Source organism: Telmatherina bonti, assembly GCF_933228915.1.
Source record: "Telmatherina bonti genome assembly, chromosome: 1".
In the NCBI taxonomy this organism is placed as follows: Eukaryota; Metazoa; Chordata; class Actinopteri; order Atheriniformes; family Telmatherinidae; genus Telmatherina; species Telmatherina bonti.
The window spans coordinates 11,128,039-11,141,227 of record NC_136619.1 but is presented as its reverse complement, the minus strand read 5'-3'; the positions used below and the strand labels follow the sequence as shown (position 1 = coordinate 11,141,227).

The following is a 13,189-nucleotide window of genomic DNA, read 5'->3' as shown; positions in this document are numbered from 1 at the left end:
AGCCAAAACCACCGACAACCACTGAAATGTTCTGCATAGAACCTCAAGAAACCAAGAAAAAAATATAAATGAGGTCCTGTTCAACCTCTGCCAGGCTAGCATATTATCTCTATTCTATTCTATTCTATTCTATTCTATTCTATTCTATTCTATTCTATTCTATTCTATAGTCATTTAGCAGACACTTTTATCCAAAGCGACGTACATATATACCCCAATAGACACATCTCTATAACTTGAACTGATATGTCTGTAACGTGCCCTGAGACAACACTGTTGTGAAGTGGCGCCATACAAATAAATCTGAACTGAATAACAGAACTATTAACAGTTTGAGAGTTAAGCATCCAACAGAAGGTCCATCTGAAAAACACAGCAGTCAATAGCAAGCTTGCCACCAAATGAAGTTGGATGTCATACCATAGACTGTTTATAAAAGATGGATGGAGCCTCTGTGATGTCACCAGTAGGTTCCTGAAGAGCTGAATTGAAGCTCATTGGGCGGGTCCTACCACCTCCATCTTGGAAGCGTCACGCGTATTTTGAGCGTGGAGGTGGATGATTGATACCTATAAAACTTCTACCTGTCTGTACCTAAAAGCTAACCCAGAGCTAATCGGAGCTAACAAGCTAATGGAGGTGAGTGCGGCTGTTCAACATTCTACCTTCTTGCTGCAGGATATCGGGTACCAGTCTATCCAAAATAAACGTCCCTAATTATGCCGAAATTCAAAATGAAATGACTTCTTCTAATTGGTGGGGGTTATGAAAAAAATCCCTCCCCCACAGTTGTCATGAAGGTAAACCTGACGGATTAAACCTAAAATGTTTTTCTGTACCAGGTTGTAAACATGTTTATTTCTGCTGTGAAGTTGGTCTTTTTAACATAGGAGTCTATGGGGATTCGCTCCGTTTTGGAGTGGATGAAGGGGGAACTGCAATTTTTGACACGATTCAAATCAAGTCAAATCAAACTTTCTTGAGCACTTCTCATGCCACAGGCAACACAAAGTGCTTTACAAGATAAAATCAAGTCATAAGGATTAAAACAAACAGTAGATAAGACATTTAAAAACAAAGACGCAAGCTTTTTCCACACACTCATACACACACAAGGACAGAAAGCAAACACCCCCCCCTTGAATATTGTCTCTTTAACTGAACGCAGGTTAATAAAACAAATAAAACAATAAATAAGTGATAAAAATTCTGACTTGGTGCTGATGTGAAGAAACGATACCTAGGCTTTACTTTTAACCGTCAGAGGTTGCCACTTGTGTCATACATGAAGAGCAAACAGTGGTCTGAATGTCTAGATGAAGATGAAAACCTGCTCTCCATCCGTTTTGTTGACCATTTTTGAAGTTTGAGTAAGTTAGTTGAGCTAATAATAAAAACCATCAGCAGCAGACTGAAGAAACTGCATGCTGATATTGTAAGTGAGCTGAAAAGCTCAGTGGGTGTTGAACAGCTGTTTATTAGCAGACTGACACACAGCGGTTCTAACAGTCACATGTAACCATCTGACCTTCAACACAAAACACCATCCATCTAAAAACCCTGCTAATATGTTGTCATGGCTTCAGATCACTGAGGACCAAATGGAAATGTACCAGCGTGTGCACATGAGGATGCTAGCAACATGGTGTTAGCTAACACTAAACACATGCAGGGGATAGAGGGGAGGGGTATTTGAAGAATGGTTGAAACATTTTTAATGATTTTAAAATGTTTCTATCAGTCTAAACTAAATCAGCATAGCTAGACACGATGAGGGGAATATGTCTTCACTGGAGAAGCCAGTTTCCCGGCGATGGCTACCAATTTGCTGAGTCCCACAGATGGACAGCAACATGTTAAGTCTTTGATCCCATCAGCTCGGGTTGGTGATAAAGCCTTCATTCATCTTCAAACAAGGTAGCGTCTCTTATTGACCCATACTGTCCTCCTTTTTTTTTCCCTTTTGTAATGCAACATACTTTTAGAGAGCAGATGGATTGATGTCCTTCGCTGTGGATGACCAGCCCCCCGAGCCGCTGTAATTGACCATCCAGGGCATACGCCGCGCTGTCATCCTGAGGCTTGAATAATTATTAAGCAGCACAGCATCGATTTGTGTCCATCTACAAGTTTATTGACACAGTAGTGGGGTTGTGTCTGAAAGCAGGTGGAAAGCTACGGTGGGGGGGTGCGGCTGTCTCAGTGGGCTCAAATGTCAACTAATTAAATTTGACCTGCATGAGGATGAGATCGATTACGTTCTGCTCCGTGTATTTTAAAGGCCTCATTCCTCTGCTTTCTGTTCTGATTTAGATGCTTATTCCTCCAAATATCAGCAGTTCCTACTGTGTTGCATTTGTATAAAATGCTGTTAGCTTGTTAGGCAGGACTACACGTCTTTGCCCCCCCCACCACAATGTCTCTGCCCTCTATCTGACTTTATTAGAGGAGCAAATACCAGAGGCGGTACTACCAACACAGAAATGCTAAATGTCAATCAGCAGGCTCACCCTGACCTTACTGGATGACCTAGTGTAAGAGAGTTGTGAGAACATGAGGTATGAGAGAGGGTGTTTGCAACCGGTGGACATGATTCACTTCAGTGCCAGTTCTCTGACTGGTGCTCGAGGTCGGACTGCCTGTCTGGGTGGCTGTTTCTCGGTTATCAAGGCCTGCTATTTGCTCTGATTTGAGGCAAAGCTACACTCTTTAAAAACAGGAATCTGAGCCGAGTTTCATGCCCGTTGGATCCACCACAGGCGAACTATGCTGGAGACAAAACTCCTGCATGTTGCACTTTTATTATGTCAAATCAGCCACGTTATGAATTATTGCAAGAAATATACATTTTCAACATCAAAGTGTTGTAATATTGTGTTCATCAACACGTTAAAGTCTTGCTCAGCATCCAAATACATGATGAATATAAGGTCTGCAAATAAACAGTCTGCACTGGTATTTAAACAATGTCTTAATTATAAAGTTAAAGGCAATAAAAGCAGACTTTGGTGAAGTGACAGTGAATTTGGCATCCGTCTCTGAATTCGGACTCCGAGCTCTCTCCAGCCAGTGAAAGTCAGCTGTAAGTTCACTCGTCTCTAATTGTGATCTTTTCGTTTTAACTTTTAAAAGTCGAGCTTCTTTCAGAGTTTTTGCAGAAATAAATTTTCCTTATGAGATGTAGGAATTACATCATGGGATGAAATCATGATACAAACGGCTCTTTATGTCAACACAGGGATGCAAATTTGAGATGGAACCGGCTTCACTTGCAACACTGAAGCCCGAAGGTTCAATTTCCTCAAACAGGTTTAAACCTAACTAAATCTACTGCCATTGGTCTGATTCTCACCACAGCCCACTTTTCCCCGCATGATTTTTTAAAACGTGTGCACATGCAAGCAAGCACACACACTCCAGAGAATGAATGTTGGAAAATATCTAGTTTCAGCTGCCTGAAAATCAGACAAACATGTTTTAAAATCTCTTCCAGGACCGTCAAGATGAAAACATGCATGTTATCCTGAGTATAACTATGTATACTAGTTATATAGAGTACACTATAGGTATAACTATGGCGTAAAAAACAATGGAACTGGCAACCTGTCCAGGGTGAACCCAGCCTCTGGGACAAAGAAAATAACTACATTATTTTGATTATTACTAAAAATATTGCTACTGCTTCATGTCCATGGTGGGCATGAAGGGGATCCAATAATATTTAAGGTTTTATCAACATGTATAATATTTATCAACATGTTATCTGAGATCTCAACTTCAATATTTATATTGACTTTACTCAGTAAAATATTTTATCTTATTTATTAATTTAACACACACATGGATGTGTAACATACAATGGTGCAAGGAGGGAGGGAAGCCAAAGGGCTTTTACAGAAGCTCCACACCTATTCCTAAGAGAAACAAGAAAATTTATATGACTAACTAATAGAAAAAAAGAAATAATGAGATAATGTCCATGCAGAATTCACATTTTATAAGCAAATATGGACAGAAAATCGGATGAAGACTAGAAATAATGGCATAATAAATATTTACAAGACAAAATAAGATATTGGGAAAAAATCCATCTGATAAGAAGATGAAAGATGGGAAATTCAAGAAAAGGTAACAAATAATTTTAGCAGCTTTTTAAAAAGTATATAGAAGGACATGAATCTCAGTGAAGGAGGTAGTTCCACATTGTAGGACCTCTATAAGACAGGTCAACCTGATGGTGTGATGTGCTGGTAAACGGTAAATACAGAGCTGTATTATTGTTGTGTCTAATATGGTGAGTATGTACGTTACGTGTGGAGTTAAAAAGGTTTTGAAGGGTGGTGGGCAGATCTAAATTTTTGTAAATAAAGTGTGATTAAAAACAGACAAGTCTGGTGGATATTAAGTTTGTAGATTTGTAAAGAAGAAAACTTGATAAATAATGGTGAAGATGGAGCATATTTATTTGCATATTTATCTTTATTCGCTTCTTCGGGACATTTCAGAAGCCAAATTGTTTTCTGTCTCAGTGTTTCGGTCATATGATGAGGTCTGGAGATGTGACAAAGAAGACGACAGGATTTATGAGTGGATTCGTAATGCAGATATGAAACCTCAATGAGGCGCCATATAAGATGAAAACTAAACACACTCTTTTATGATTTGCAACATTTTAAATAGCAATTTTGATTTAAAAACAATTAATCATGCTGCCCTGCCATATGTTGCTCTTTCCCTTTCCCCTCTATTCCTCCCATAAAGTTCTACTTTCATAAAAAATCCTGAACATCGAAGGACGACAGCGCTGGTGGATAAGAAAAAAAAAAAGTTGCCTTCATACCACCAAACCCAGCAAGGAAAACTCCCCAGGAGGTAAAAAAAATCTTTGTCAATTCCACCATAAAACAAGACCAAATTTAAAGAGTTCCCAGTAAAGAAACAATAAACATATCGGACCAGCGCTGAACCGCCATGCTTACGCAGGAACAAAGGCTGCGCTCACACTCAACAAGTTTAGCTTGATCAAAACGAGCCGTGCTGTGGTTTTTTTGTTCGCATGGCTCATCTGAACCAAACAAGCAGCATGGGACCCCCTGGATAGTTTGGGTCGTTGCAACAAGAAAACAGTGCAGACCAAAAGCCGTCCAAGCATAAAGTTCTGGATTCTCTGATCTTAAGCTCAACATGGGAGTTCAACTCCTCACGGTTCTGTGCAGACGTCAGATCCAGCTCTTCTTAGCAGCGGAGCCGCATTTCCACGTGCAATGCAGGAGCTTTGTGCTGCGTTGACTCATTCGGTCTGTCTGTGACGTCATCGCTGGCGAGAACACAGTCATGCTCTTTAAAGCTTTTCGTCCAACAAGCTACATTTACTCTGTGAAAGTAAATATCAGAGAAGAAGCTCCATAAATATAGACTATCACATCTTCTATCTGCCACCTGCTGGTCCAGTACGAGGATATTCCAGCATGGACCAGAAAGCAAACTGCAAAAACTCAGCCTTAAAAAACAAGAAAAAACCCCCAAAAAATTAGTTAAATGTTGCTTAAAATAAGATAAATTATCTGCCAACAGAACGAGAAAATTTGGCTTGTCAAGACTTCCCAAAACGAGTAAAAATACTCTTACAACAAGAGAAATTCTCTGGCATGAAAACTAAGAATTATCTTACCTTTAAAAAAATAAGCATATGTGTACTCAATTTAAGATTTTTAATCTTATTTAGATTTCAGTTTTTGCAGTGCTGGGACTAAAGTCCCTCTTCGGTGTGAACACACCCTTACATAAACTTGTCAAAGTTTTATTGAAAGAAGACAACGTGTAAAGTTCGGTTTAGATGATCTTCTGTAAAACATGGAGGCTGTGTGATTGCAGTGGCGCTATCTCATTAAAGGTTATGAATGAAGCAGCAGATGAAGGTGCGGTCAGAGTTCACAGATGTATAGAAATGAATCTGTTACTGCCGGATCAGACTGCAGTTTCCTGGAAGCCTGGCCAGGGCGTACCTGCTTCCTGTGAACCTGAAATGGATGAAGCGGTTAAGAAAATGGACGGACGGATGTCTGAACAGATGGACAGACACCCAAACGATGCTGTGAAAAGATAAAGTTGGATATTTTGAAGTGATTCTCCTGAATTCAACCTGACAAAAACAGACTCACAGAGGAGGAAACACTCTGATGCAATAAAATGAGTTCCAGTTTCCAGACAGTAATTCCCTACAAAGGAATCCTGATTATTAAATATTAACACTTTATATCAGATCAACATAAACTGGGAAAATACGCTGTTTAATTTTATGTAATTGTCCTATAGGACCTGAACAATGAACATGCTTTCTCTCCTGGTATTTTGAGACTTAACTAAATATATTTAGATTAAAACAAACCAGCTTTGAGTCCCAAAGAGCCCTTCAGTGAGAATTAAATCATTTCAGCAGAAAACCCTGCTGCATGCACTGCATACGTACTGGGAGCTTTGCTTTGTCTAAACCTGATAATACATTTAATAATTCGACTCAAATTGTTATTTGGACGCAGAGTGAATGTTGAATCTCACACAAAGTGTTTTGTGCTGAATTGAAAAGACAAAAATTTCTAAACTGATATGACCCTGAAACTCAGAAGAAGTGAAGCGACACACAGATCCAGACACCAGCAAGCTTTCAGCCATATTTACATAAAATATTTCCAAAGGATTTCAATACATTTGTGTAATATTTAGCGTTAAAGACTCACTGCAGAACTTTTCCCACTTCCCCCGCGTTCATCTTACATCCTACCTGACCTGTTAGCTGATCTGACGATGACACATTTTATCCCTTCCTCTCTTTTAATCTTCTTGTGTTTCTTTGCTGAATCAGTGACGTCGCACATTCAAATCAGCCAGTTTCCATCGTGAAGTAAAACTCTGCTGCGACGTCACGCAGCGTCCTGGATGGAAGTTGTAACGTTTGCTTTCTCAGCCTCGGGACGCTGCTGAACAGAAATGCACAATAAATGTCACCGTGTCATCGAACAAGTCTGGAACACGGAGTTTTAAGGTTACAAAGTTACATAGAGTCGTCTTTAACATAAACTGTATGTTAAGAGATGGACGGAGTCTCCGTGACGTCACCCATAGGTTTCTGAAGAGCTGAATTGAAGCTCGGTGGGCGGTTCCTACCGTCACCATCTTGGCAGAGGCATGTGCGTCGTCTCGCCTGGAAAATACATATCTGGGCAAAGAGGTGGAGCTGAGAGGGGGACTGTGAGCGTCATGGTGGATGATTGACATTGAGCGAACTCCGAGCTTTCTGTAGCTAAGAGCTAACCGAGCTAACAGGAGCTAACCAGCTATAACAGGTAAGCGGGCTGAAGCTAAGTCACGTTATTAACCGGCTAAAAACCGCGGTTGTTCTATGTTCTTCTCACTTGGTACCTGTCAATCAAAAGGACACGCCCCTAAATATGCTGAACTTCGAGATTAAAGTTGTCATGAAGGTAAACCTGACCTATTAAACCAAAAATGGATTTTTGAACCAGGCTGTAAACATGTTTATTTCTGCCGTGAAGTTGGTCTTTTTAACATGGGAGTCTATGGGGATTTGCTCTGTTTTGGAGCCCCTAGTGCAGGGGCCGGCACCCCAAAATGTTGAAAGAGCCATATTGGACCAAAAAAACAAAAAACAAATATGTCAGGAGCCGCAAAAAATTAAAAGGCTTATATAAGCCTTATCATGAAGGCAACACATGCTTTATGTATCTATATTAGCCAACTATCAAAATGACTAAGTTGGCTACAAATACATAATGAGCCTTAATGATAAAATGTTCATTTTCCCTGCAGTGCATCCTGTAGAGAATGACACACCACGTGACTACTCTGTTGTACGATGCCGTCTCATGTTTAACTTCATTACAATATTAATGAATTGTGTTTCGTTGCATTGATCAAATTAAAACAATGCAATAAAGAAATCAGATTTTTCTATGTCATTTTTATTTTTAAGACTTCGAAAAAACCAACAAAATGGAATGTGCATAACGCGCCCCTTATCTGGGCAACAAACAGAGCGCAATAAAACGCAGCCTGCATTTATAAAAAATAAACCAGCAGCCTTTTAAAAAAAGGTAAAGTATATCAAATCAAATGAATACAGTTTGATTTCTGTCAAGCAAGTCAGTGCAAGGATAAAACGCAGCAGCATCCTTAGACACGCAACCAACGCAGCTATCCTCCGACCTGAGCACCATTACCAAGTGTCATTCCAGATATATACTGACAAGAATCAGAAATCATTTTATAAAAACATCCACTTTGTTACTCAGTCTGTGTCTATGGAGGATTATGTTCTTACCCGTTTAATGTGACTTCTGTTGTCGGACATCACAGTTCAGCTTCTAAACATGTAAGATGTAACTTGTGCTGAATTAATGTCCTTGATTTGCTGATCGGTGATGTTGCCGCCATTTTAATGGTCCTTTCCTTCACTGTCTTAGTGGAGAGGGGCATGTCTTTGATTTTCTGTATTATCTCGGTTTTGTTTTTGAAGTCTGGAAATACGTGTTCTGATATGTTGATGAATGACTCCTTCATGTAGTCACCATCTGTGTACGGTTTTCTACGCTTTATTATCTCCCGGGTTGCAACAAAACTTGCAGCAGTAGTGGAGTTTGGAGATGCAATCCACTTAAATCTATTTTTGCGCTTCTCGAATTTCTCCAGAAGTAATGCAATCGTACATGCTTTCCCTGGAAATGTCTTTCCCCATTACTCTTTTTGTTATTTGACAACTTCTCGCTACAGAGCGAACATTCAGGCAATCCTTCCGCATTGGCAATGAATGCAAATGCAGTCCAAGAAACGTTGAATCCTCTGTTCTCCTCGGTTATTTTTCTCTTTTTCACTTTGGGATCCATGTCCCATCACACAGCCGCCGGTTTTGTTTACAACAAACACCTGCCTGGCATCCCGCGCTGCTGATAGGCTACGCGTGTCGCAGGCTATGACGCAAATCTTCCTTGACAGAAATGTTAAAATTTAATATTTATTCTACACATTTTTACAGCGCTGGAAAACGTTAAGAATGTTTGTGTCATGTTTGTCCTCCTACAGAACCATATCAAAACAAAAATATATATCCCTCCCCCATCTTTTTCCATTTTTTTAAAACATTTTTGAAAAAACTCCAGGGAGCCACTAGGGCAGCGTTAAAGAGCCGCGTTAATGAAGGGGGAACTGCAGTTTTATGCACTTCCGCATAGGCTTCACTTTTAACCACCGGAGGTTGCCGCTTGGTCTTTAATCTGGAACATACGCAGGTAAAAGGCAACTTTTAAACAAAAAAGGAAAAAACAGAGATTTTTTTTACTTTTGGGGAGGCTGAATTCTAACTTTTACACACCTCAATGTGATGAAAGACACATGCATGTCTTCAATGTGGAGGATAATGTTTCCTTTTTTATTTTAACGCTTACTCTTTGTTCATTCGTTCTGTTTATTCCTCTTATCACTATCCCAAGGCACCACACAGCATTCACCCACACACCCCCCACACATGTTGGCTGCTTCCACAGCCATGCGGACACGTCTTCTGTTTTTCTTTTTTCTAGCATCAATTCAAATGAAGCTGATGCACACTCCCACATTTCCCTAAAAATGGCCAATTACACCTCTTTAGTGTGTGTAACTATGCCCACATGCAGTCCTGGATCCTCATGCGCACACACACTCTCACACATTAAACGCACATGCCTTTACAGCAGATGGTTTGGAGAAGACGCCAGTGGCTTGCAGCCTCGCTCAGAGCAGGAAACATGAAAAAACAAACAACCCTGAACCAAAGAACCGGTACTTTTGCAAGAATTAATGTTAAACAATGTGTTTGTGTGTCCTTGACCAGGTGATAAAGAGGCATATTTGTGACCTGACTGTGTGTGTGTGTGTGTTGCAGAAAACAACCAAGCCAGAAGCTGAAGCGCAACACACATGAGAAAACATGTGTTGACTCCCCAGAGGGCATATTTAGGCAGTAATGAGCAGTAGATCTACCGTGCTGGAAGGACAGAAGAAGGCAATTACAGCTGAACGCCCTTCCAGGTTGCGGCCCGCAGAGGTAGATGGATAGCAGAAGAGAGGGCAGTGTGTGTGTGTGTGTGTGTGTGTCTTGGTGGGAGGCTAGAGGACTCCAGGACAACAGGACAGGGACAGTGAGACCCATCTGCTGCTGGTTGTGACCAATCTGCTCAGATCGTCTCTCACATACACACTGTAAAGCAGTACGTAACCAGGGTGAGGAAACTACGACACCCTCCATCATGTGTGCTCTGACCTTCTCTTTCCAGTGGAGGATGCCGATAATGACGAGGATTAAGACGCAGACTCCGATCAGTGCAATGGCTGTCAGCAGGACGCTGTTACTGGGAGTGAGATACAACTTGGCGCTCCAGCTGAAGACGGAGAGAAAAGCAAAGTGTGAAGTTTAGTCAGAGAAAACCGAAATCTCAAACATTTTCAGAAACAATTAAAATGAGTGGAATTCTCTGTTGCTTTATTGTGCAGCCTAACAAAAGGATTTTCTATTTTTTGTTTGCAAAAACTTTAATAGATTTCCAGAATTTCAACCAATTTAGTGCTTTTTGTCATGAGAGAAAAACATTCAGGTTATTTTTTTAGCGTGACAGTAAAAGATTCAATAATATGTCAAAGCTGTCAGCAGAGCTGCAATATTTCCAGGTATTGTGAGTTAATAATTCAGAAACATGATGTTAAAATCCAGCTGGAAGCTTAATGCAAAGCAGTGGATACAACTGGAAAAAATAAAAGTTTGAAAATGTATAAAATTAAGCAAACAGATTTCCAATTACTTTATTTGCATGTTAAAAAATTAGTTTTCTCAACTTGAGGAATTTATTTAGATGTCTGTTCATATATGAATGTTTAGACAGGACACCAAGGATCCTTCAAAAAGAAACAGCGGTGGGATGGAACAATCTGATCCCGGGACTAAAAACCAGGAAAGCATTTTTAACACCAGAGGAGTCAGAAGGTCTGGGATGAGTTCCATTAAATGAGGCCAAAGATGCAGACCTGCTCACACAATCTAGCTCCCATAAATGAAATGAAATAAAATAAAATAAAATAAAATAAAATAAAATAAAATAAAATAAAATAAAATAAAATAAAATATGCTTTAGAGTTGGGACAGCACTTACTATTAAAATCTGAGTTTTTACAATGGTTCAGCCAAGATCAATAATTTTGCAGAACACCAGCAAAAGGCACCTGATCAGGATGTTTTCGCCTGATTGGTGAGACCATCCAAATCAGGTGATCATTGATGGGAATAGATGATAACAACCTACTGGACCTATTAGGAAGCACAGTATGGCCCTATTGATGCACACGGGTGGGCCGATAACCACCGATAATGGCCATTAAATTGGTTGATAGAATCCCAATTGGGTGCAAAAAGTAGAAAAACTGGAAACCTTAAGATTAGACTTTGTATGAGTTTGTTCTAAGAAAAAAATGAACAAAAAAATAAAATAAAAAAAAAAGTCTGTTCCTAGGTCAGATGAGCCCAAATAAAATTGACGGCATTTAATATGTTTTGCATTAAATCTGACCAATAAAACCACTGAAATGAGCTCAAAGCTCCGTCAGTAGGGTGTCGAGGTGGGACGATGTGATAATATGCATCTGTGTGGAAAAGCTGATAAATAACATGGTTGGGTGTGGAAGGTCCAACATGCTGGATGACCAAACGACTCCAAGTCAAAATGAAGAATATTCCAGTGATAACAACACACTGATAAAACTACAAAAGTAAAATCAGAGTTTTAGTTACGTACGTTCTCTAATTCATAGCGAAACACATGTGGAGTCAGATGTTAGACTCATTTGAGTTCAATAGAAATTTTTCATGATTTTAAATTCTGAATAAGTAAAAATACTGAATCAGCTGCGGTGTGTGTTCAAAATGGCCATTGTGTGTGTTGATATCTGTTTGCTAGCATGTGATACATTTGTAAAGTTTAATGCAGCTGCAACATCACACAGCATCCTGAGCCGGATCAGAAAGTTACACTGTGCAACTTTCAGACAAATACACTCCTGCTGGTTTGTGTGATACACCACAAACCAACAACTGGTGTGTACCAGACCTCTGCTTTGTCATCAGCCCTGCTCGGATTCACGGCTTTCACCCCTCCCATCTGAGCCAGGGACGTCGTCTGATACAGTTTCAGAGACGACAGGAAAATTAGAGCATATCTGACGCTTCTGATAAAAACTTAACTGCATCAGGTCCCTTTGAGACGCAGTGTGAAAAAGTAAACAGCCAATAATACCTGTCATCAACAGTGTTTTACTCAGAATGATGCTGTATTTTATTTATTTATTTAAATAAATAAAATAATACGAAATAAAGGTAAATTAACCCTGAAGCTACCAGCAGCTAAACTTCAGAAACAAAGAAAAATATGTATTAAAATGATAGGAAAACCTTAATAGTTTAATAGTACATCTTTAAAAAAAAAACTGTTCTGAGACCAGCGGAGCTGATAAAAAAACATCTACTGAACACAGAGAATGAACTCCTACCATCTAAGTGAAGATGCTGGATTTCAAAGTAAGAAAAAAATAGAAAAAATTAATTTTATAAATTTATTTATAAAATGTATTAATTTTATAAATCTTTGTAACGATTTTACAACCTGTTTGTGAGATGCTTTATGAACGCTGCATTATGATCAGCAACCTGGTAGTGTTGATGCAGAACCTTCCCATACAAACATACAATACATGCCGTTTATGATGAACGTGTATCAGGATGTGACTGTTTGCAGTCAGTGTGTAACGTTCGTACTACTGAAAACCTCGCTGAAAAATAAATCGACTGCATTGTTTGGCATAGGATCCAGCTTTCCTGCAACGCTTGATTGGACAAAGCAGTAGAGAAAATGAATGAATGACTGATTAAAAGTGTTAACTTATCCTCTTTTGCAGCATTGTAACTGCAACCCAGCTGTTACTTTATCATATGTAGTCAGTGCAGATAAAATATCTCCCCTCACTCCATCCTGAGTGTCATTTAAAGCCTCTTCCTACAGAAAAACCCATTTAAACCCTTGTTTTGGATCCTTTCAGGATAAAGTTATATCAGGTCTGCACCGTGTCTTTTTTGCATCGATTTATTTACAGTAAT

The 13,189-nt window shown here is 39.5% G+C and overlaps 1 protein-coding gene across 1 annotated transcript in view; it reads right to left on the bottom strand.

The window, feature by feature from the left end:
• The window catches only part of itfg1 (integrin alpha FG-GAP repeat containing 1), a 199,768-nt gene that overhangs the window by 11,634 nt on the left and 174,945 nt on the right, over positions 1-13,189 (bottom strand). Inside the window, exon 12 of the mRNA XM_079244943.1 lies at positions 10,313-10,430. Coding sequence (XP_079101069.1) covers positions 10,313-10,430 — 118 coding nt within the window. The remainder of the gene's footprint in view (positions 1-10,312; positions 10,431-13,189) is intronic.